The sequence below is a fragment of the Heteronotia binoei genome, chromosome 12, assembly GCF_032191835.1.
Source record: "Heteronotia binoei isolate CCM8104 ecotype False Entrance Well chromosome 12, APGP_CSIRO_Hbin_v1, whole genome shotgun sequence".
NCBI lineage: Eukaryota > Metazoa > Chordata > Lepidosauria > Squamata > Gekkonidae > Heteronotia > Heteronotia binoei.
The window spans coordinates 65,522,303-65,548,476 of NC_083234.1; the positions used below are offsets into that span (position 1 = coordinate 65,522,303).

The 26,174-nt window shown below is 43.2% G+C and overlaps 1 protein-coding gene across 1 annotated transcript in view; it reads right to left on the bottom strand.

The window, feature by feature from the left end:
* Positions 1-26,174, bottom strand: part of ASTN2 (astrotactin 2) — an 899,029-nt gene that overhangs the window by 720,426 nt on the left and 152,429 nt on the right. The window contains exon 2 of the mRNA XM_060250629.1: positions 15,422-15,609. Within this exon, the coding sequence (XP_060106612.1) occupies positions 15,422-15,609 (188 nt within the window). The remainder of the gene's footprint in view (positions 1-15,421; positions 15,610-26,174) is intronic.

The window sequence follows — 26,174 nt, forward strand, 5'->3', positions numbered from 1 at the left end:
CCAGCAAGCTGGGTACTCATTTGACCAACCTTGAAAGGATGGAAGGCTGAGTCAACCTGGAACCGGCTACCTGAAAACCCAACTTCCCCTGAGTTCGAACTCAGGTTGTGAGCAGAGAGTTTGACTGCAGCTTTACCACTATGTGCCACGGGGCTCTTTAATCTAAACTACAACCAGCCTATTCTCAGATTCTACTTGCTTTGCCCAGAGAGGTAGCCTCCAGCAGGGGCAAGGGGGACGTAGAGATTCTTCAGATGTAGAGGTTCTTAGGTTAAAATCAGCAGTTAAATTTGGTACACACAGTATGTAGGATACATGTAGGATACGGTCCTCATGCACCAAGAAAACCCTGTGTTCAACTGCCTCACCTTGGCCTTGGACAGAGAATGATGGGCAAGAAACACCTATTTCTCTTCCTGAGCCCTAGCTCTACTCCTTTAAGAGCAGGGAGCAAGAGCTGTTCTGTCCTCCTTGGCATCCTTCTCCCAAAGCCCTTTAAAGTCCCTAGTCCAGACCTGAGACATGTGCGTTGGCCAATTTCTACCAAGTAACCCATGGCTAACAGCACCTTCTAAGAAATCTAGTCACTATAAGAACATAAGAGAAGCCATGTTAGATCAGGCCAATGGCCCATCCAGTCCAACACTCTGTGTCACACAGTGGCAAAAAAATTTTATACACACACACTGTGGCTAATAGCCACTGATGGACCTCTGCTCCATATTTTTATCTAAACCCCTCTTGAAGGTGGCTATACTTGTGGCCGCCACCACCTCCTGTGGCGGCGGCCACAAGCATAGCCACCTTCAAGAGGTGTCAAGAGTCACTCCACTTCCTGACTCCCAGGTAGTAATTTGTAACAGCTGACTGTTCAAAGGAACAGCTGACAGCGACTGCCTGACTTTAAAGGGCTAACAGCCATTACCTGGCTGGTGTGAGGACCTTTACAGGGTATATCTGTGGCCCATTTACAGACTGTATCTCTGGCAAATGTTGATTTATATGATACATGTGTGTTTCCTTCTCCCAGTGGTGCCAAAAAACAATTCCCTAACCTCTCCCTTTACTGGTCTTATGGGGACTGTTATTCCCAGCTTGTGTTTTTTTTAAAGTCTCCTTCTAGCACGGTCATGTTGTAAAGTGCATACTTATGTACTTTATCTTTCCGTGCAAAGAAAGTATTAAGAGTTTTAATAAAGACATGTGTGTAATATTTGTTCATGTTCGACCACCCCTGACCTACGGGATGCCAGGGGAGAGGCAAGGAGGAGGGTCACAATGACACAGTAATTGCAGTAAATCATCAGCTAAGGGGTTGAAGGAGACCTTGTGAATGTTGGGCTGTGGCTCAGTGATAGCGTGTCTGTTTTGGATTCAGAAGGTTCCAGATTCAATCTTCAGTATCTCCAGTGGATACTATCAGGAGTAGGTGATGTGACAGATCTATGCCTAAGACCCTAGAGAGCTGATGCCAGTCTGAGTAGGCCATGCTGACCTTGATGGCCCAGTGGTCTGATTCGGTATAAGGCAGCCTCATGTGTTCAAACTACACACCCATCCAAGAGATTCTTTAACAGGCAATTTCCCTGCTAATATTACCCTTTTCTTTTCCAATATTAAAAGCTTTCTCTCAGAGCTCACCAGTATACTAGAAAACATCAGGATTCTGATAAATTTCTCATCAGCCTATAAAAAACAGGGAAGCTGAGCTGCGGACAAGACAGAAAAGGATCCCTGGCTGATATCTGAGAGTGATGATCATGCATCACCCCATCCATCTTCAAACTGCTTACAGGCAGGGGTGTAGCAGCCCAGTCCCCATTCTAAAGCCCCTCCTACCCAGCACCAGCTCAAGGGCTCCTTCCTGCCCCACCAGACGTCACAAAGGGGCTCTGTCATTCCTGCACAGCCTTGTGCAGACTTGCAGAGTTTTATCCTGTCGTGGGAATGGGGTCATTGAGTTCAAATCATTAATTTTGGTGGCGAAGAGAGGCTGACAGGTCCGCTGTTGACATGAATGATGATGGATTTCCAGGAGAGGTGAGGCAAAACCTGCTGCTTAATCATACAGAGAGTGTCTCTTTAGGGCACTAATGTAGGCCAAGTCTTTCCCATCCAGTAGCACTTTTTTCAGTTGAATGCTGTAAAGCATTTTGCATGCGGCTTCATGAATTATGCCAAGCCAATGGGGGCTGCCCCTTTCAGCTTTGCCCCAAGTAGCCCCCATACCAGTGCTGGATTAAACCCTGTGGAGGGGGGCTCGCAAATTATCTCAGAATCGTAGTGCCCACCCCACCGCCTGCAGCCCCTGCTGCAGCCTTCAGGCACTTTCCTAAAAGTCCCTTTGACAAAACTGGGAGAGGCAAACTTGGTGATGACGCCAGCAGCATCCACACCAGGCAAGTTGGGCAAAGAGCGGCTCAGTTGCTGGCTGCGTGTGTAGGCTGGGAGGGCTGTAAGCAAAGGGAAAACCGGGGGGAAAGCCAGCCTAGGGCCCCTAAAGGCATGGGGGCCCATAGGCCAGGGCCTACTTGGCCTAATTGTTAATACGGCTCTGCCCCATACACATGCACAATGCACACGGAATGGTTCTTTGCTCAAATGGATTTAAACTTGATTCCTGCAATGCACAGGGTTAGCACTCCCAGACTTACTCATAAATCCAGCCCTTCCCACATCCTGATTCCTTCTATGCTACCTGGCAACATGCAACTGTCCTGTGAACACCCCCCCCCACCCGATCTGTACTGATGAGGGTTGCCAGCTTCCAAAGACAAACGGAGGACTCTTGAAAACACAGCTATCTGAAGGGAGAAGACACTCTGACCATTTGTGTCAAGTCACAGTAGGACAAGCCTTGGCACAGCCACATATTGTCTCTTTTGGGGTGCAATGCCAGTGGAAGTGGAGAAGATTAAAGTTGGCATGGAAAGTTGCCTCAGAGCCTAAAGCTCTTCAGAGGCAATCTTTTCCTCTGCTGTTGCTAAAGGAGGAGGGAACAGTAGGGGGAGGGGGGGTTCTGTCCTTCAAAATCTGCTTGTGGGCCTCCTAGAAGCATCAGAGGAGGAGCAATGGTTCAGCGGCAGAGCACTTGCTTTCCTACTGAAAGTCCAGAATAATCTCTAGTTAGTTTGCTGGATGACTTTGGGCTACTCACTTTCTCTCAGTCCAACTTACTTATCGGGGTTGTTATGAGAATCAATGGAGGAGGGAAGAACAATGTTGTAAGCCAGTTTAGGTGTCGGGAGGGGGGGAAAGTAAAGGTAAGCAAGCACCAGTCATTTCCAACTCTGGGGTGACGTCGCATCACAACATTTTCACGGCAGACTTTTTATGGGGTGGTTTGCCATTGCCTTCCCCAGCCATCTACACTTTCCCCCCAGCAAGCTGGGTACTCAGTTTACCGACCTCGGAAGAATGGAAGGCTGAGTCAACCTTGAGACGGCTACCTGAACTCAGCTTCTGCTGGGATCGAACTCAGGCCATGAGCAGAGAGCTCAGACTGCAGTATTGCAGCTTTACCACTCTGCACCACGGAGCTGCTATGCAGGGAGAAAAGCAGGGTATAAATATGTTTTTAAAAATCCAATGAATGTTTCAAGGAAGCAGGGTTTGGGGAACACCCTTCTCTGCTCAAAACCATGTCGATCCGCTGCAGTGAAAGCAAACAATACTTGGCTAGATGAACCAGTGGCCTTACCTGATATAAGGCTCCTTCATATATTTGCAAAGATGACCACTGCTGGAAACAAGGTTAGTCTAGATGGACCTTTGGTCCAGTTCTTGTGGTATGAGAAGCCTCACCAGGATGTTATTCAAGCCACCAGGAAGAACATCCTGAAAGGGGAAGCAAGTAGTTTTATACAGCCCCCAGTTGCCAAACTAAAGCAAGCAACACCAATCAATCAGGAGAGAAGAGTGTGATCTCAAGACAATAATATTGACAATACAGACGTGTGCATCTACGGTCGCTGTTTACAAAAATGCAAAGCAAGCTATTGCCAAGGAGACTCAAGGTGTTGCTCAGAGAGACAGGAGATCACCACGCTGACCTCTGGGAGGAAATTTCCTCTATCCCTTTTCAAATCAATTCAATTTACGCTGCAATTAAATTGCAGGCCCCTGAAATTGAAGACACTGTTCTCTCTCTCTCTCCTGCAACCAAACCAGAGTAACTCTTTGCTTCTCTTACATAAGATACTGCTTTTTGTGTTGCTCTGAGAGTTTTATGGACCCAGACAGAGGGACAGGCAGATGAGTCATTCAGTTTCCATGGTGCCCAAGAGGAAGGAAAGGGCTAAAAGAGCACCCACCTGCTTTTGTCAAGAGTTTCAGACTGAGCACTCCAGTAACATCTCTTTCTAGAGGGAACAGACACCCTGCCAGACTAGATGGCTCCCAAGTGTTTAATGTATGCACAGGAACAACACAGTGACATCTCTTACCGAGAGACCAGGGGAAAATTATTAGCATAACAGGTGTCTTTGTCAGGGAAAATGACACTTTAAAGGCAAATCAAAAAGCCAAGTTCCCTTAATGTGAGAACACACACATTTAGTCATACTTAACACTAGTTTTTTTATGCTTTCTTTGAAACAGCAGAGTGAGGGAGGGGCTGCTTCCGAGAGCTTCTCTCATGCACAATAGATTATTTGGCAGCAGGGAAGGTAGAATGGTATAGCCTGACCTCGTCATATCAGCCATGATTAGCCAGCCATGATTAGTCCTTGGATAGACACAGGAAATCCAGGGTCATTACACAAAGGCAGGCATTGGCAGTTTGGTGTAGTGGTTAAGAGCAGCAGATTCTAATTTAGAGAATCGTGTTTGGTTCTCCACTCTTCCACATGCAGCCAGCTGGGTGATCTTGGCTCAGTCACAGTTCTCTCACAGCTTTTCTCTCAAGAGCAGTTTTGTCAGAGCTCTCTCATCCCCATCTACCTCACAAGGTGTCTGTTGTGGGGACAGGAAGGGAAGGAGATTGTAAGCCACTCTGAGACTCCAAGTGAAGAATGGGGAACAAGTCCAACGTTTCTTCTTCTCTGTTTACCTCTTCCTTGAAGATCCTGGGGTCTTCATAAGTCAGCAGTGACAGACAGTGCTTTCTACCACCACTACCATCACTGAACAACAGGCTGCATTTAATGGTCATTTCACATAAGATGAAGAGGCAACCCCAAATTTGCCATCAAGCCTTCTAGAGCACCATTTCCCAGGCTCTTCCTGCTCCTCTTCCTCCCCACAAGCCTCACAACCCAGCTGCAAGAAAGAACTGCTACCCATTCCTGATTCTCAACCCGCATTCTAGGAACTACTGAATGAGAAGAAAGAATAACACAATCTTTTCTTCCTCAGAACCTGAAAGCAGAAGATTCACGTCTACTGCTCAGCCTTAAAGTACGGTATTAGGAAGCAGTTTAGAGTATTTGCTTTTGGTATAAATTGGGATTATGGACTGAATGAATGCAAATATTCATAGCTTTGCTTTCACTATGTGATGAACAGCAGATGTGGGGAGAAGGGTTTGAAGGCAAAGCCTGAATTTCCCCCTTTAGATTTTGGAAGTTGATACATTTAACAGTTAAAACCAGCCCCAAAACTGAACAAGATCATCTAGGATGGCTTAACAGAACTGTGGAGACAACCTGCTTAAGGAGGAGGAAATATCACTCCGTTAACTTATCTCCTAACCAGCTTACGAGGATGGGTCTACCCATTATAAAATGAAGAAATATAAAAGAATATAAAAGAAATATTAAAAAATAAATAAAAGAAGCTGGTGTTACCAGGAGACAGCCCTTTGAAATGAGAAAAGAAATTCCAAGGAATATATAATTCAAGTTTAACAAATCAGCAACACATCAAAAGTAGGAGATCTGAACATAAGAACATAAGAGAAGCCATGTTGGATCAGGCCAATGGCCCATCCAGTCCAACACTCTGTTCACACAATGGCCAAAAAAACCCAGGTGCACATTTAGAAAGCTGATTTACATTTTACGTAATGGCAGTACCAAGAATCAGTAAACAAAACCGGCAGCGATGGTGCCTGCAGTACTTCCTTTCCCTAGCAACAATAATTGGGTATTCCCAGGGTCAGTTCAGCTGCAGCCATCGTGGTCCTACCTCAGGTCTTTACACGCCTCTTCCTTTCATTGGCCATTCAGGTTCTTTGTCTGACTTCCTAGTTTTAAGCCAAGCATGTTTTCAATCTCCAGATCAGAACTGGGATCACAATTCAAGACACCATGGTACAGTATGCCAAAAGTCAGGGAAAGAATTCAAGTATGTAAATACAAGAGGATCCCAACTATAGTTTAGCTATTTAATTTAACCCAGGCCTTTTTTTCTGAGGGGGGCGGGATTTTCAGCTGAAGAACCATTATCTAAGTATAAATATTATTGGGAACATAGTCAACGTATGCCAGAGATCTTCCATGTTCAGGAAGCATTTGTTAAGGGTGGTCATCTTGGACCACAGAAAACTTCATTACTCCAATCAAGGTCAGGGATGGACAACTAAACCCAGCACTAGGCTGCAGTATCTTTGAGAAGCTCCTAGAAATGACAATAGGTCCAGAACACTGCTGCCAGACTAGATGATTTGGGCAGGCTGCATGGAACCAGCGTTCCCTCTAAGCTGAGTTGGTGTGAGCTAGTTCACAGATTTTTAGCCTCCAGCTCACACATTTTTGTCTTACCTCAGGAAGGATGACCCCAGAGCACAATAATTTATGCAGTAGCTCACAGCTTTAATGCCAGTAGCTCATAAAGTAGAATTTGTGCTCACAAGACTCTGCAGCTTAGAGGGAAAATTGCATGGAATATATATATCAATTCTAGAGTTGTGCTGGTCCCGTCAGTCTCAGAGTGGTCACAATCTCCCCCCCCCACCCACACACACAACAGACACCCTGTGAGGTGGGTGGGGCTCAGAGAGCTCTTGCAGCAGCTGCCCTTTCAAGGACAGCTCTGCCAGTGCTATGGTTGACCCAAGGCCATCTCAGCAGATGCAAGTGGAGGAGTGGGGAATCAAACCCGGTTCTCCCAGATAAGAGTCCGCACACTTAACCACTACACCAAACTGACTCTCAGGTCAGTTTGAACAAGCCAATAAACTGGGTGAATAGGAGCCAGTAGTGTCCCTTCAAAAAAATTCTGGTTCCTAGTGATCCTGATTTTTTTTCCTTCTAAGAAATGGCAGTTCCATGTTTGAATGTTTCATCATTCCTTTGAATACAGTATGTAGCACATGAAGAAGCCCTATTAGCCCTGTCTAGCCTGATCTCATCAGAGTTCACAAGCTAAGCAGGTTTGGCTATGGTCAGGACTTGGATGAGAGACCACCACAGAAGACAGGGGCTGTTATGCCACGGAAGCCACTTCTGCTCAATTCTTGCCTTGAAAGGTGAACTTCATGGGGTTACCATTAGTTGGTTGTACCTTGAAGGTACGCTTTACCTGATGTAGTACATTAATGCATAAAGCTGAATGTTATAGACTATGCCTGAGCACATAGGCTCTGTTAAACATGAAGCTTAATGATACCTGCTGGTACCTACCCTAGCAGCATCCTCTACTTGAAGAAACTTCCTGGCCTCCTGCCCTTACTAAGATTTTTCACAATCATCATCATTACCCAGGAAACATCTGGAAACTGGGTCAGTGTTGAAATTCTTCTATTGTTTGTGTTGTTTCTGCTGTCTTAGCAGCATCTGTGCTGTTGCTTTTACCTTGTTCAAAATGTATTATTCATTTAATCTAACAGAGTTTTTAAAATATGTTTAAACCACCTTAGTGCTAAATGCAATAGAAGAGCGAGGGATAAATAACCTGAGACAAACATTTCATCATGAAGCTCACCACTCCTGAACACCAAAACACAGTATGGAGAATAGAAAGGATCCAAAACAGAGATAACTTGGTCTTCTACAGTCTCTAGGGAGTAAGTATAAGCTATTAAACTGCCACAGTACTGGAGATCTTATAGAAGCACTTGGAAAACATCCCTGTTCCCAAGACAGGTAGATCAGCTCATTTTCTACAAAAGAGGCTGAAACGAGGAAGCTTTTAAATGGCCGTCTTGTGCCTTCTCCCACAATGTTTGTATTCTGAGTGATTTTTTTAATGCTATAGTACAAGAGACAGATGAAGAAGCAAACTAGTTCATCTGAGGATGACTCCAGAAGGAAATGGAACAGGAATGAAGATGGAGGGGGGCTAACATCCACTCACACAAAGCATGAAAAAAGTAACTTTGCACCTAAAGGAAATGGAGGTTGTTTTTTTAGAAATATAGAAGTCTAACTGCGCAGTCATCAGTTTCCAGCTGCAATCTATCTAGCAGTGGCCAGAGTACAAGGAGGAGGAGCAAGGGGAGGAAGAGGAAGAAGAAGAAGAAAGCAATTAAACAGATAAAAAAGTTAATCTCACACACAAACAGCACACTGCACACAGACTAACTCCACACTGCACTCTGCAGCAAAAGGTCTTAATTACAGTACAATATCTAAGACAGGGGTAGGGAACATTGGCTCTCCAGATGTTTTTTGCCCACAACTCCCATCAGCCCCAGCCATTGGCCATGCTGGCTCGTTCCCTACTACCCCTGATCTAAGAGGATACCTTATTCCTAATTCAGAAGGCTCTCTCTATATATACCAGAGACCAATTAAGATATTGGCAGCAGGTCTTTGATAATGACAGCTCCCAAACTCTGGAACAGCAAACAATGGGACTGTTAATTTCCAAAGGAGAACTTCCGGCAGAAATCCCATGCAGTTGGCTATTTTGCATTTTTTATGTTGGGAGGCAGTGGCTTGTTGATTAGAATTTTTGGTTTATATTGATTTTAATTGATTGTTTAGCTGCTTTGAAGTCAATGAAAAGCAGAATTGATTTTTACATTTTTAAAAAAAAATAAAAGTAGGTTTAAAAAGCCATGCTGACCTATCATTAGTGGGAACATTAAGAGTCCCCCCCCCCCAATTTTAAAAGATCTCCTCTTTTTTTGAGATTTTTAGAGGCCTCCTCCTCTGAGGTGAATAGTGATTAAGGATGCAGTTTTTCTACAGTAGCATCTGAAGATCTCAAAAGGCAAGAAGATTTACATGGAAGAAGGCTAAAATCCCCTGTACAAGGAACAGTTGTATGGAGCCATCCTCACTGTTTTTGCAGTGCAAGGCTCAAGCTCTTTTTTTCCCAAGCCTTCATGGATAATGTCTCTGCAGTCTGCTATGCAGCTCTATAATTGTGAACAGTCTGTCTTATTTTATTAAGTTTGTTTGATCTTTTGCTTTATTTTAGCAGCCTCCAAGTTTGCTTTCAAAACTGCAAGGGAAGAGATAAATGTTTCAAATGTGTAAATAAGAAACTGGTATTCATGAGAGCAGAGCTAATGTGGAATGACTCTATCTGGCATCTAGCTGGCTCTCACCAAGGGCAGCCAAGGAGAAGCCAGTGTGAGATAACGCAAGGAACTTTTCTAATAAGCTCTTTTGCATACGATAGATAAAAGGAACAGAGCTAAAACAAACGAGTTTTTGCGTGGATTCAGAAAGAAACTCAGAACTTTGCATTTCTCCAGGGAAGGATCCTTAACAATGAGACAGTCACCAAGATTACCTTTCTGCAGGTTCTTGTTATCAACCGCAGGGCATAAGAAGTATGGTGAAAACTGTACCAAGTCAACTGCCAGACAGGACAAAAGAAAAGAGGCAATCTCTAGCATGGTATGATATTTATGTACTTTCTTCATTTATACCCCATTTTTTCCCCCATCATAGATCCTAAAGTGACTTACATCATTCTCCTCTCTTCCATTTGATCTTTGCAATAACCCTGTGAGTTTAGGCTGCGTGTATGTGACTGGTCCAAGTTCATCCAGAGATTTTTCATGGTAGAATGGCAACTCGAACTTGGGTCTCTCAGATTCTAGTACAGGGTGGCCAAACTTGCTTAAGTTAAGAGCCACACAGAATAAATGTCAGATGTTAAAGAGCTGCAAGACATGAACACCAGATATTTGTGGGAGGGGTAGAAAGAAAGCAACTTCAGTTTTAAATGCATTCTCCAATGTGTTGGCTGGCTTGGTTTGGAGAAGTGATTTAAAAAGAGAAATACCTTTTCCAAGTCAGCCAATGGGGCAATGGGGGCTTCAAGAGCCACCCAATATGTGTGAAAGAACCACATATGGCTCTCGAGCCACAGTTTGGCCACCCTGTTCTAGTCCAATATGCTGATTACTGCACCACAGTGGTTCTCATGATGCACTCATTGCAGTTGTTCTGTGGAGCAGACTTCAACTGAGGAACTGGATAGTGGAAGATGCTAGGAGGGAGAGGATCCTGAACTGGGTACATCCTTCTATCCCCACCAGCAAAGATGAGCATAAGAGCAGTTGTACTTAGCCCAAAAGCGCGCCTGGTTTCCCTGCAGGGACTAGCCAGACGCTTCTAGGAAGCCCACAAGCAGGGCATGAAAGTGACGCTCTCTCCCCTGGGGTTGACCAGAGAGGAACTGACTGCCAGTAGGCAGAGAACCCTCACTGATCATGCATCAATTTGAGGGAGTGATCTGGAAAGAAAGGAGATCAAAGAGAGAAGCTGCTTTTTATGATGTTTCTCTGCATGTAGCTTTAGAAAGGGGTGAGATACAGACTGTTCTATTCCTTTTGTTATGCTGATTTTGGGGTTGTTATTCCAATCTGAATATCCTCACATGGAACAGTAGGCTGCATGCACACAAATATGAGCAAGGTTCTTCACTTGCTTAGGAAGGATACAGAGGACAGGTGTGGAGGGAACTCTGAAACTGCCATTCCTCCCTTCCAGCACCACTCCTATCTCAAAAACTTTGAGAAACACTGCCCTAAATTATTTAAAGTGTATCTTAACTCTCAATCAGTGTAATAAAATCAAAGAACCAAAAATATGCAAACATAGCAAGTTAATGCAGAATGCACACAGTTGCACATTTCATTAATAGAAAGACAGGCTCTGAGCAAACAATTAACTGGCACAGGACTTCAGTTTATTTAGGATGGTGGCGGAGAATGCAGACTTATTGCAACCCCTATAGGTTTTTCAGGGCAAGAGATGAATAGAGGTGCTTTGCCATTGCCCAGTAGGCTGACTTCTACTGAGGGCATGGAGGATATTCAGAGAGATGGCTGAATAAAGACTGCCCCCACCTCCCATCTCTGGTATTTCAAGGAGGTCTCCCATCCAAGTACTTGTCAGTGTCGACCCTGTTTAGCTTCCAAGATCTGATGAGATCAGGCATGCCTGGGCTATCCAGGTCAGGGAAACATGAGAATCTTCAAGTCCCCCCCATTTTCCAGATCTGGGGTTGGGGGAAGGGAAGCTTCATACTTCAGCCATCAGGAGATCGGACTGGGGAGTAAAACACCAAGAGATGTCTGCTTGGAAGACAGACCCAGAGATCAAACTGGTTTTTCCCATCATCACCCAGCTGGATAGGAAATTCTAAGAAATTCTCAACCAGCCACATCTCAAAAACTAAACGAATAAAGAGAAGCCCTTAGCAAGAATTTATAATGACCGCGAACGATAATTAAGCAGGGGAATAAGCGAAGCAGAGGGAGGGATACATCACATGTTTTGTTTAATTCAGCACTTTACAGGGAAAGAATAATTAGTGGTTTTAAATGTTTTGACACAAGCAGCCCAAATAATCATAATAAATCATATCAGGCATATGCCCAGAACCTTGAAGTGACAGATGACAAACACAGCCGTGACAGGTTGCTCCATCATGCAAGGGAAATCATTGAGTTAATGGAAGAATTATGGCTTCTGAAATCCACTCCACTCCTATTGTGGGGAAACATTCCAATTTATCAAAGCCAAATGAACATTAATTGCAGCAGCCTGGTAAATTTTCAAGCCGCTGTGACCTTCATTGAATTTTAATCCAAAACAGATAAGATTTACTTCCACACACAAGAGGGAACAACACAATTAAAACCCAAATGACGGCTAAGATTATGGTGCTGGGGGGGGGGGCAGGGGGGGACAGATGACAGCAGGCGCAATGACAGAAATATTGATTCTTTTGTGCCTGACACGGCACATGTCTTTTAAAACCCAAAATAAATAAAATTTGGTATTTGCATATTCTCCCCCACTCCCACACAGACACTCGCAGAGAAAACAAATTTCAGATGTTCAAGGCAGGAGGAGAAGGGGTGGTGACAGTAACGGAGAAGAAACTTCCTTTAAATGTAGTAATTAATGTTACGTCTCATTGGGGAGAGATTAGGGAACAAACACTGCTGGGGAGAAACAAAGCAAGTATTAATTTTGTTATTAAAAGATGCTCCTGAATGGAAGGAGCATGAAGAAGCAAATGCTGGGTCTCAGGAACATCTGCTCTTTATATGTGAATTTTCAAACAGAGCTGCTGTTATCCTCACAATGGACCAATACATGAACTTGCATTCCAAGGCAGCCCAGGCCACACTACTATTCAGACACTGCATAGTCTATTTGCTGTTGTTGTTTGTTGTTGTTGTTCCAGTGGTTCCATTACTTTGCATACTGCCAAAACATCATCCTTACCAGATATACTACAATTGCTCAGCTTACTCAACCCACCTACTGCTTCTAAATCTTTTTTACCACCTGGTAGTTGAGACTCAGTGCCAGGATATGAAAGATGGCCTTTTTTTGCAGAAACCTGAAACCAGTTTTCTGTGCTGTATCATAAAAACTCTCTGTGGAATGTTGGGGCAATCCATCTCAGCTGAACCTACCTTGCATGGCTGTCTCCATAACAAAAGGTGTGGGGCTGGATGGAACTGTATGCCACCTGAACTTTTTGAACAAGGTACTGAACGGCTGTAATGAATGACTAATCATTTCTAATCAGATTAGTTTAGAAACTTTAGATGACCCAAGGGTCATCAAGAGATCACTTAAAACCATGAAACAACATTACCGATTCTAAACAGAATTACATTGCCTAATGAAAACTTCTGCTTCTAATGTAACTATAGATACTCACTGTAGTCCACAACCCCTTTAACCTAAAGTAAGCAGAGCTACTGTAGGGACACAAGGTTTTGTCCAAATGCAGAAGTTTACAAGTCAAACTAAATGCAAAGGTGATAGAACAAAGAATCCAATGGCACCTTTAATGGAACCACTGGAACAAATAAATAGACCATGCAGTGTCTGAATAGCACTATGGCCTGGGCTGCCTTGGAACACAAGTTCATGCATTGGTTCACTGTGAGGGTAACAGCAGCTCTTTTTTTAAAAAATGAAAGTTGACAGTCGGTTTGGTGTAGTGGGAGAGCCAGTTTGGTGAGGTGGTTAAGTGTGCGGACTTTAATTTGGGAGAACCGGGCTTGATTCCCCACTCCTTCACATGCACTTGCTGAGTAACCTTGGATCAGTCACAGTTCTTGAAAAAGCTACTTTCTCAAGAGCAGTTCTGGAAAGAGCTCTCTCAACTCCACCTATTAGACAGGGTGTCTGTTGTGGGAAAGAGAAAGAAAGAAGACTGTAAACCGCTCTGAGACTCCAAGTGAAGCGTGGGATATAAATCCAATCTCTTCCTCCTCCTCATATATAAAACCCAGGCAGTAAAGCCAGTTCATAATTTTGATTCCTTAATTTCATTCATTGCCCATAAAATGTGGGATAGCAGCATCATATCTCATACTGCTTTTGCACATCAAAAAAACATGCAACAAATGATGGCCATAAAGAGGGAACATTTTTATGAGCCACCCTATACCCAGAAGCACTGGCAACTATAATCAAAAGAGTCAGTGTGGTGTAATGGTTAGATTAAGATCTGGGAGACCTAGGTTCAAATCTCTACTCTGCCATGGAAGCTTCTGCGTGACCCTGAGCTAATCTCATACACTTAGCCTAACTCAGCACAGGATTTTTGCGGACAGAATGGGAAACAAGAGAACCATGCCAGCCACTTTGGATGGCGAGAAAGGTATAGATAATGCAAATAGATAAGAGAGCCAATGCACCAATAAAACCACAATTCCCAGGATTCTTTAACCAGAAAACTTTGAGTCTGTTTTCCTTTAAGAAATGCCCTGATAATAATGAATGCACACCCCCCCCCCCCAACCAAACAAATAATCCTGTGACTACTGACACTAGGGCTATATATGATTGCAGTTTTCTTGAATACCTTAAGGGGACCATGCAGATAATTGCGGAGGAGCTCCTAGGAAGAAATACCTGGCCAAAATATCCTTCATGGGAAGTAACACTGCTCACCCACAAACAAATTCAAATCAGATCCCTGATCCTTCTTTCTCAGTATTATCTACTCCGACTGCCAGCTCTCCAGGATCTCAGGCAGAGAAAGGTGTTCCTCAACTGCAGCTATCTAAGATAGTTTCACCAGAAATCTCAAGGAAAGAAGTGGGGACTTCTGTACATAGGCATAATGTCTACCACTGACCCACAGCCTCTGCTCAATGCAAGCAGATGCAACACAGCCACAATTTGCCTTCCCTGCTAGAAAGAGAAAAAATAATAGCAGCAGTCACTTAACACACTCGCACCCCAAAGTGGCTGCACAAATAGTACAAGGCACTTTACTGTTGTGGTTAATGTGGGAATACATTACTGTTGCTTGAAAAAGATAGACAAATCTTCCTATAATTACCTGACTGTAATTCAGGCATCATTTGCTTCCTCCCCCTTCCCTTCTCTCTGATGAACACCAGTCAGAGCCTACTTTGGAAACCTCTCTGCTCAAATCCAGAAAGTTTCCACAGCAGTAAGAGGGAGCTCAAAATAGATGTAATAACAGAAGGCTTTGAAGTGCTAAAGCTTCCATCATAACAACAGATTTGTGATCCCCCCCCCCCCGCGAGTAAACTCCCAAAAAATCACTCCACAAACTGACACCTGCTTGATAGGTAGTATCAGACTTTTAAAAAGCATCAAGACATCAGAAGTCCCATTGTCTTGTCTTTTTCTGACTGAATTTAGCAGGGGAAAGAAATGTTCTTTTGATAGCACTGAAAACTGATGTCTTCCGTCTACTGAGTTGAAGACAAGAGAGACAACAACAGCAAAGGGATGTCAAAGTTTCCCCTTTATTCTAGCCATCACCCTTGCCCTGGAGACAACATTACTCCAGATTCCTTCAGGACACTCCTGACAAACAATTAAAAGGGACTTTGGCCATGCTGAACTCTGAGATGGGCAGACTCCTTCCCTATATGCACCTTGAAGAGCTGCGCAGACCAACCCACTTTCTAAATACCACCAAAATGGAGGCTGATTTGTACAAAAGGCCTGAATGGACTGGGACAGGGAAGAACAGAGAAAAAGAATGGGTTGCCTTTGGGCTGACATGCAGAAGGAACAGCCACTTAGCACACTTCTGGTTGGGAAAGGAAGGAAATGTCACTCACCATAACGGAGATGTGAAGGATGTGCAACTGCTCCTCTACAATCTCTGATGGTTCCTGCAAGGTGGGCGGCGTAGCCCGGGAAAGCTGCTCAGCACTGTTCATGGAAACGTGGAAGTAGAGGGTGCCATTCTCCAACCACTGCTGCTTCCAATGCACCAAGGAAATGTCAGCCACTGTTCCTGACATCTCTACAAGAAAAGAAGTAAGTATTTGGTTTTGGTATTTTGGCAGCACTGTAATCTTGCACTCAAGATTCACTAACTCCTTGTGACAGCTCCACTCTATTTACTTATTTTACACTTCATTTATGTCTACCACTGAGCTACAGCCTCTACACAATGCAAGGAGATGTAACACAGCCACAACTTTTCTCCCCCTCCTCCATTTCATTTTCAAAACAACAACCCACCATGAGATAGGTTAGGCTGAAAGAAAGTGACCGGCTGCAAGAAGCACTTAGACCTGGCCTGCTGGCCCTGGCTTTTTAGACTGAGGAGGCTGTTCATTTTTTTTTTAAAGGCCCCTGACCTTTAAAAAAAAGTCCTAGCTATGTCCCTGATGCTCAGTGCCACAATGTGCAGGTCACTATGCACTGCTAGTGTTCTCTGGTAGGCATGGGAAGTTGTCAGCTGCATGTGCAAAGTACTCCATCTCTTCAAGGGGCAGAAGCCACTGCTACCACCACTACCCTCATCCCCAAGCAGAGCCGTCTCTGCAGCCAGCAGACATCACCTTGAGTGTCAGCAGAGTCAAGCAGTGGTGGCATCCAGCCTCAGAGATCTCCTGCCATACCTCACTTCCCCCATGCCCTTTCCATCCATCATCACCGCTGCCTTTGGCTACAAGGCTTGGACTGTTGGAGAAAAGATAACCTTAGTAACCTTCCCCAAGGAAGCTGTGCAAATCATAGTCTGCAAAGTCACAAGTGTTATATGCCTGAAAGGGAGACTAGTGAGAATCAGAATTGGGGGTGGGGAGGGAACCAGGGCCAGGTTTTGGTACTGAGGAATCTTCTGTAGAACATCAGCAACTGTTTAAAATTAGACTCTGGAGTTTAATTATTCAAAGTGAAAGCAGAGTGTATACTTCCCCACTGTTACCCTCATGCCCCAGTTGAACGCTGCTCACAAAGCATCTTTTGCAACCAGCCATTATACAGGTGTTTATTTTTAGCCACCGCAATCACATTCCTAGGTGTGTTTCCTAAGCAAACCAATGATTTTCTTATGGATATTTGAAAAGGTGCCCTACTGTAATCCCTTACGCCTGTGCAATCTGTATGTTTCATATGAAAAGCCTCTAGCCAAATACGAGTTCAGCCTCTCCCCTACCACCCACCTTTACCAACATACCAACTTCTTCACAGGTAAAGAGTACATTCAGGGGGGAGCACTTGGGGCAAAAAGGTTGCCAGACTTGGTTTAAAAGACAGCAATGTTCAAGTCCTCATGGGACTCCTTCATAGTTTAAAAAACAAACCCTTAAAGACATTTCATCAGAAGGGTAAGTGACCTGAATGAATCAGCCAACAGTGAGCATGCAATTAAACAGATGTGGGCCAACCCGTTCCTCAGTCCAGAACATGTTATGAATCCTGTCGAATGTGGAAGGTGTTCCCAAAAGGCCACTTTGCCATACTCAAACAAAGAGATTCAAGGGAGGGGAAAATCCATCTGTGGCACATGTGATTTAAAATGCTAACATTTCAAACCATTTCAGGTTGCTTAATTATCAAACTAGGGATCCAGTAACTGCTTCTGCACCACTCTTGTAGCTAACTGTCCAGAGTTGCCTCCCATCCAATATCTTCTTTTTCTTCCATGTGGATTTTTTTAAAGCTGCAAAATTAGTCCAGTCACGGCTACAATTTAGGGTTCTCAGATTTGCTAAAAAATGCAGAACTCCAGAACGTTGATGCCTACATGTATACTGTTCTTCCTTTTACTGTTATTAAAAAGCTCTTTTGACCAGAGATCTCAAGCGCAAGAAATCAATACAATAAAACAGAATGAAGTACATGACCAAACAAAATGTTACAATCATATAAAATCTTCACAGAAAGCATTAACAAATTAAAACCCATCCTGATAGCACCTTAAAGAAATCCCTAATGCCAAAAATTTGGAACAGGTTGAGTTATAAATGTAGTGGTATCACTCAACAGAAAACAGATCGCCCAGGATTCAGCAGAAAGCTGCTATTTGGTCAAGACAGGCTAGAGCTCTCAGTAGACTTGGTTGATTCCAAAACAGTAGAAAATTATCTATTGTCTCTATTGCACCAGACTTGCAACAGCAAAAACAATCCAAAAATAGGGCTTTACCAAAGCATCCCCTGATTTCTGCAGTCTTAAAGGCTCTGGGGCTGTCCTTCCTTCCTTCCTTCCTTCCTCCTCTTTTTTTTTTTTTAAAGAAGTCTATATTTGTAGACATCACAAACAGAGAGACATCTCAACCCCCCCGCCCCCCCCCCCAAAGCCCACCAGACATTCAGGCAGCATATCAGGTTGAGTCCATGGCTCAGCAGCAGAGCATCTGTTTGACATAAAAAGGGTCATAGGTTCAATTCTTGCCATCTCCAGCAAGGATCAAGTCATAGATGACGTGAAAGATCTCAGCCTGAGACCCTGGAGAGCTGCTGCCAGTCTGAGTAGACAGCACTGACCTTGATGGATCAATGGTCTGATTCAGTATAAGGCAGCTACATGTTTTGGGTCACCATAGCAACTGAAAATGGCACCCAACTTTGCTGCTGCAGCAGCCATCATCAGACGGGGAAGGGGGAAGAAATAGAGCTAGAGCCAAGGGGAATGGAGGAAGCAGAAGTCAGTGGGGAGTATTTCTCATCTCTCTCCCCCACAAGCTCATGTGGGTAGTTTTCTTACTGATGACTTCGAAATGGTAACACCTCTTGGAAAAATCACACCCAGTGGTATAAAACTCTGTTAAACTCAAAAGCTCTCATTTCTTTTCTGCTCAATGGCAGATGGTTCCTGATCTACAAAAGTTCAGCCCCTCTTGCCCTGGCCCAGATTTTCCATCTTGCACTAGAGAACAGATTTTGCAACTTTGGCTGTCATGAGTTTAAGCTGGTGGAACAGATATGGACACGCAAAGCAGACCCTATCTAGAATATGCATCCCTTTGCATAGGGCTTAACTTACCTGTCCATCAGACTTATCTGTTTCCCCTCCTCCCTTCACAAAAGCCCTTTTCCACAGCTGACTGAATCCCTTGCTGCTGTTTCCCCCTTGACAAGGTTAAACCATTATTCCAAATCCCTTTGCTCAGCATCCTGCTAATGATTCTATCGACATATCCAAGACACAGGCATTGCCACTCGAATCTCCAACGAGGACAGTTGGTGGCCCAAGGCACTCATTATCTACACAGTATCAAGACACACACACACTAGTTCCTGCCAAACAGTCCTATCTGAATACGACAGGAGGGGAGAGGAATAAATCCTCTGTTAACTATGCTTTACTTTTGTTTGACATGTGTTGGGAATTTGGTCCAGTTTGAAACCCATACTACCCATTCCAAAAGTCTTAATTTATGTAATTTAAATACTGCATACTTCTCACTCTCATCCATTTTGGGGTCTTTCTGAAGCACTTAAGACCTGCTGAGAGGGCTGGCCAGAGTACTTGCAGTGGCAAGAGTATTTGCAACACGTTCAGAAACACCGTCCTCCTCAGCCAGCCTGCCTATGCTGGTTGGAATAAAACATTTCCTTGATTTCTTGGAACCTTTGACACAGGACAGAAGCCCAACATAACTTCAACCTGCCCTCCAGATCCGATAGATGAAACAAATATGCTCAATCCACACCCCATTAAACAATTTGTGAAAGACACAAGAATGTCTGGTTTTCTGTTGGGCTCACAGAGCCCCTTCCTTCCTGCACACATCAAGAGCAAAGACTCAAGACTTCAAATTAATGCCAGTTTGTTAAGCACCTTAACAAACATAACTTTGTTTCTTCCCAGTAATTAGGATTCTTAACCAGAAATAAACAGTTGCTACAGTTCCTGGGGGGTTTTTTGCAGAAGAAACTCACCTCAGTTTGTTAAGGCATCTGCATATGAACATTACAACAAATCAGAGCTGAGTTGAAGATTTCTGTTTTCAGTCTTGGCATGCCATGCGAGAAGAGAAAACACTGGAGCCTCACTACAAATCAGTTTCACACGAATAAACCCTAGCTTGTTCACAGCATCTGAATGTAACTTTAGGTATACTTTACAGAAAACTTTTTTAAAAATTTAGGCACAGGAATTCACAAACTTGGCTTTTTATTACTGTAATCAAATAAAAACAAACACAATGCATCAACAAAGAGAGCTGGTCAAGTATCAAAGCAAACATCCTAGTATCACCCAAGCCAAATGTGCAGTCAAAAGATCCTACCATGAATGAGAGCAGAGGGAACTCAAAATTACGAAGGCTGATCACTGGAAGTGGCAACACGAGAGCAACGGAAATTCCCTCCTGCCAGATGTGCATGGTTTTCATAGTCAGAAATGAAAACATGGGATCTCTTTTTTTACACACACACACACACCCCTCTCTATTGGCTGAATGAGATCTGCTGGGACCAGACTGCCAGTACCCAAGACCCAGATTGGCTAAGACCATTTTACACAAATGGGAGGGAGAATTGAAAAAAGAGTTGTTCTTTTTGGGGGGAGGAGAGTGACTGCAGGATGAGTCACCATGCAAAGGGCAACATCCTCTTTATGCATACATCTATTTGAATCTTGCAGCAGGAGGGACGTTAAGATGTTCAGGTAGTGCAAATCCCAAGTTAGGTTCACAATTTTTTTTTTCTGTTTATAGTCTGAATATTCTCTAGCATTATGTTAATAGAATAAAGCTTACATTTGGATAAGATATAGAAGGTCTGGGGGTGCAGAATAGTATAGTAGTACAGCCTGATCTCAGATCTTGGAAGTTAAGCAGGATTGGGACTTGAATGGGAGACCACCAATGAAGACTTTGCAGAAGAAGGCAATGGCAAACCACCTCTGCTTAATCACTTACTTTGAAAATGCTATGGAGTCGCATAAGTCAACTGTGACTTGACAACACTTTACATACACTACAAGAAACAAAAAACCATAACTGTGATATGTATAGGTTACCATACTTATTTAACAAAACTACTTTTAAATTCAGAAATACCATTTTCACAAAAATTGACAGTAACGACCACAAGAAACAATTAAACTATTTTCAACAGAGCTCAACTTTACATACACACACATGAAAAGACTGACTTGATTCCTACCCGTGTGCCTTGGCTGTGGTCAATGTTACCCAAAAAGCTCTGCTTGGTGGTCCTCCTACCATCAAACTGAGAAGGAAGGGGGAGAAAACCAGGAACTGGTGGCAGACAAAGGGGGAAAGCCCCCCCCCCAACTCTGCTTAAGAAAGGGTAGGAGCCACAAGGGATCCTTACTAAGAAGAATGGATTTTCCTCAGACAGAACCATTTTTCTTCCTAGTTTCTGATAGCAGCCTGTCAGACACTAGGGTAGAAGAACTACCGATGCCCGTATCAAACTGTGCTTGTTTCTTTAATTCCTTCTAACTCTCCCCCCAATCTTTCTTTTATGAGGCAGTTCCTAGCAATATTAGCATTATGTTCCCAACTTTAACACGCCTGACTCTCCTTCATATAATTCCTGCTTTTCAGTCAGTTCCCAGCCTCAACCGCCAAACCCCTTCTCTATTTTGTATGGTTACTGCAGACTATAAACCCTCCAGGCAAGAAGCACGTTGCTTCTACTTTCTGTACAGTGTCTAGGACATGAACAATGCGGAACAAACATTAAATATTAATACTAGTAGCAGTAGAAGTCAAATTCTAGCGCTATGGACCAATTATGTAAAACTATACAATTGCACACACAAGAAAACAGGCAGTTCACCTATTAAATGAAGGAAGCTGGGCCAAATGCATTCACCAACGCACAAATGCTGATAGGAACACAAAAGCAGTCAAAAAGCAGAGATGGGAAGCAATGAGCCTGTGGAACTAAAGACCATCTTCCCTGTCTCTTCAATTTTTACATTAATAGTGTCATTTCTGAGCTATCCAGTGCTTGTTATTTTTCTCCATCAGTGGCCAGACAAATTCCTTTATTAATGTATGCTGATGACATGGCTCTGTTAGCTTACACTCCATTAGGACTAAGACACCCTCTGAGAGCCTTTGGTCACCTTGGTGAAAAGGAACTATTTTAAAAATAAAATAGGAGAAAATCCCAGGTAGCTGTAAATTTGATAGAAAATCTTCGCAACAAGCAAAGCCCAAGTGATATTTAAGGACACGGGCAGAACACACAGGAAAGCAAAGTGCTCAAGGAGTGGTACATTAAAATCTGGCAGAAATCAGGGTGAAAATATTATTTTCCTACATGAAGAATCTTCAGTACTAAAATTCCACCATAGTTCTTTATGGAGCAAAGTTAATAGGCTCTAGAGGAGGCTGAGGCTACTGTCAAATCTCCAAACACTGGAGGGACAGTGGCTCAGTGGTAGAGCATCTGCTTGGGAAGCAGAAGCTCCCAGGTTCAATCCCTGGCATCTCCAAAAAAGGGTCCAGGCAAATAGGTGTGAAAAACCTCAGCTTGAGACCCTGGAGAGCCACTGCCAGTCTGAGAAGACAATACTGATTTTGATGGACCAAGGGTCTGATTCAGTATAAGGCAGCTTCATATGTTCATATGTTCAACAAGTTAAATACCCATTTGGATCTTTCCAAGAGGACCACCAGCCTCACCTGATAGGACATGAGCAGGACAAGTTGCCTCAGTTGCTGAGGCCAAGTTAATTGTTTCCCTACTTGCTTTGATAACAGCTCTCCAGAGTCTAGGCAGGAAAAGGTTTGTTGCAACACCTGCTATGCAAGACCCTTCAAACTGGAGAAACCAGGGATCAAGACCTAGAAGATTCAGAGCTACCAAAAGTATGTTTGCTAGAGCATAAAAGATGCTGAAACACCTTCCTCGTATTCCCACTCAAGAGAAACTAAAACCAGAATGGGTGCTCAGAATTCCAGCTTGGATTAGAGCAAAGTAAAATGACAGCTTAAATGACAGTGCCTGAAATAATAGATGCCCCTTGGCTTCAGAATTCCAAACTTAAATCGTGTTTTGAAAAACTGCCATTATTTGGTGCCTTGCTGATTGAAAAGGTCTCCCTATGACCACAGGTCCAGAGGACAGAAATCAGCATACCTTTAATCAGGGAAAATCAAATGTTTGCGGGGCAATGAAGATGTGCAGAACTACATCTGTTCAGCTGACCAATGTATGAACAGTTTTATATTGTTATTGTTTGATTTTATTGTTGTTGTATCATTGTATGTACCATGTCCTGTAAGCCGCCCTGAGCCTGCCTCGGCGGGGAGGGCGGGGTATAAATAAAAAATTATTATTATTATCATCATCATCATCATCATCTATGATAAGCTCAGGCAAAAACAGCTCCACACTGTTACCAGGAAATGTCCCTTTTAGCCCACTACAAGAAAAGTTAACACACTAATTAATAGGCCATAGCTGCACATCTGACCACAAAAACAGGGGAAATGTTCTGAAAACCAACACGGTTTGTTTTAAATTATTGTATACTTTCATTCTGTTGAAACATCTGATTGGTATCACGCCATTCACTGCCATTATGCAATAAGTTTGTATTTTCAACAAGCTACCTGCTATGACTCCAAAATCTCTTACTTGGGTAGTCTGTCAGTTTTGAAGCCATCAGTATACATGATAACAGAATGGCAATAATATTTGGGGCTATGTCAACTGCAGAATCATTCTGAAGACATGGGGTGCGGTCACACGTACCATTAGTGGCGAAACAGGTCTGTCTCGCTAACGGATTAAATATGTTCGTCCAGACATCCACATCTGGCAATCGAGCGTCATCCAGGGTCATTCTGACTTGCTGCGGATCAGTGCCGCATTAATTTGACAGCGCAGAAAGTCCGGCCCTTTTTCAAAAAAGCAGCACAAGATCGGCTTTTTTCTGTTTGGACAGCTCACTTGCGATACTGCCCCTTGGAATGTTTACCGCCCCTCCCACCTTTTTTTAAAAAAAAAAAAAGCCCCAGCAGACATGCGCATTGCCAGATCATCCGGGAATCTGAGGTGACGCTTCTGCTTCTCCAATCAACACAGGATCGGAGGGGGGGGAAACGTTATTCCACTATTCAGAACAGGAAAAAAATCTTTTTTTTCAATGTGGAGGATTTCCAGATATCATTGTCACTGCCAATTTCTAGGAAAGTAATTCCTGGCTGTTCATTGGTTTGAATCGGCAACATTAATTCCGGAAACTTTCCCCCCTTCCTTCCTGCCTCTGAAGCAACATTTGATTTCCCACCTCCAAACAGTTGGGCGCATGTTCAATGGACCCCCCCTCCCAGAAATCACCATCTGATCACGCATGCTCCAAGAAAAGAGCGTGATAGTATTGGATGTCTGATCGCTCAACAACAGAATGAGTCGCATTCTTGGATGCTCGTCTGAACAACCCTGCATCAAATCAATATTCAGCAGTTCAAATTTGAGCGTTACACACCCGCTTTTAATGTGATGTGTGACCACACCCATGGAAATGAATAATATTGCTCTATTAAGGTTTTGTTTCTTTCTGTGCACCAATTTAAACATGTTGTTGTCCAAGGCTCTTTAAATGCAGACCCCAGGAATCAAATACAGAATGTTCTGCTTGCAAAGAACATGCCCAGGCCTCTCTGTCAATGCAACTCTAGGGTCCCTCCCCCCCCACCTCATGCTGGAAAGGTACCTTTATTGAGTACCTCTCTTTTCCAGCAGAGAAAGCAGACAAGCCACAGAGACTAAGATGGAAGACACAACATTCTCCTGGAATGATGCACCTTATAGAGAAAGCAGTTTCCTGTCTCCCTATATAACCTAGTAAAAACAACCCTGTAAAACAGGAGCACAGCTTAACAACTGAAGCAAGCAGAAGAGCCATGAACAACGGGTCGAGTCAAGCTCACCAGGGAAGCTGTGTACGCAATATGACATTGCTTTTCATCATCTCTCTTTTGAAAAACAGGTGTTTATTTTAGTTCCCAGAACCTTCTGTGGTGGAACATTGAAAAAGCACTAAAGAGACCTTATAAACTGCAAATAAAAAATCTTTTACGAGCCATATAAGAAGTGGTGTAACAAATGTCTATATTTTTAAGTGAGAGGAAGAAAAAAGTAGAAAGAAAAAGAAGAGCACACCACATGGAAACTTTTTCAATGCACACTTGTATACCACTTGAATTATAGTTAAGACTCTTGATCTAAACCTCACTAGAAATTGCAGCACTGTAAGGTGATCTAGAATGCTGCATAACTGCAATGCAACAAATATGGCCTATAAATAGGGGAAGTATCTTCACTAAAAACTGCAGAATCTCTGCTTTGCAGCTTTTAAAAAAACCAATTTTCTGTCATTTGAAAAACAGTTGAAGTTACACAAATAATCAACATAACAGAAAATCTGCTAGGTTTAAACTTTGGACTTTTTTACTGTGTACCCAGGGTGAAGTAGCAATGGCCCCATATTTGAACAAGACCTCACAAATCCTATCTATAGCATCATATCTACTGGTTTGGATTCAATGATGTGCAAGCAGAGACATAAGCAGATCATAAGCCGAAACATAAGCAATTTCACTTGTGCAAGATCTTGTACAACATCTTTCCTCCCTATATCCTACTGCACCCCAAAATTGGTTGCACATCTTGCACAAGCAGGAATGCAAGTGAGGACACAGTAAGTTTGATTTTGTGAAAGTGGCTATTTTTGTCTTTCACTTATGTTTTTGCTTGCACAAGAACTCTAGTGCAACTGGAAATTTCGCACTGGATCCAGCCCACCATTTATCTGTAAAAAAGCACACTTATACTTGAAAAAGTTGAAGACAGCAGGAAAAGAGAAAGACTCACCGTGAGATGGATTGACTCAATAAAGCCCTCAGTTTGCAAGACCTCAGCAAGGCTGCTAAAAATAGGCCATTTTGGAGTTCAATAATTCATAGGGTCATCATACATTGGAATCGACTTGATGGCACTGACACATATACAAGCACTACAGCCCCTCCCCCTCCCCTCCTTTTCAGGGTTCCAAGCAGGGTCTCAAGAGCCATTGAGCTTATGAAGGTGAAGATTTGGCCCTTGCTCTGGAAATAGTCTTTGAATTTTGTAGCCCATCCTTCTAATAATAAAATGGACTCTCAGGACAGTTTAAAGTAAGTTACATAATATTACAGTTTTAATACCCTCTAGCCAGAAAACTGGCCTTTATTCTCTTCTGAGCCACATTATCAAACCCAGCATCAATTCAAATAGCACTGATAAAGGTACAACAAAACAGCCCAACCACTGTACAGCAACATAAGCATCCCAAGCTTTCATTAAAAGTACCATGTTAAGTATGTGGCAGCGTTAAGGATGGAGCAGGGTCAACTTTCTCTGGAATGGAATTAAGTAGTTGTAACACTACTAAAGAGTGTTCTACTAGTGATAAGCGTGAATGAAAAGGAACCCCAGATGTCAGTCAAAATGCCCAGACAGACCTCTATAGGAAAAGGCAACCCATGCAATGTTATGATTTCAGTCTGGAATCCAGACCATTTGGGCTTTAACAGTTACAACCAGTATGAATGGGACACATCTTCCAATTTGGCCTAAATCCACAGTACCCTGTACTTCC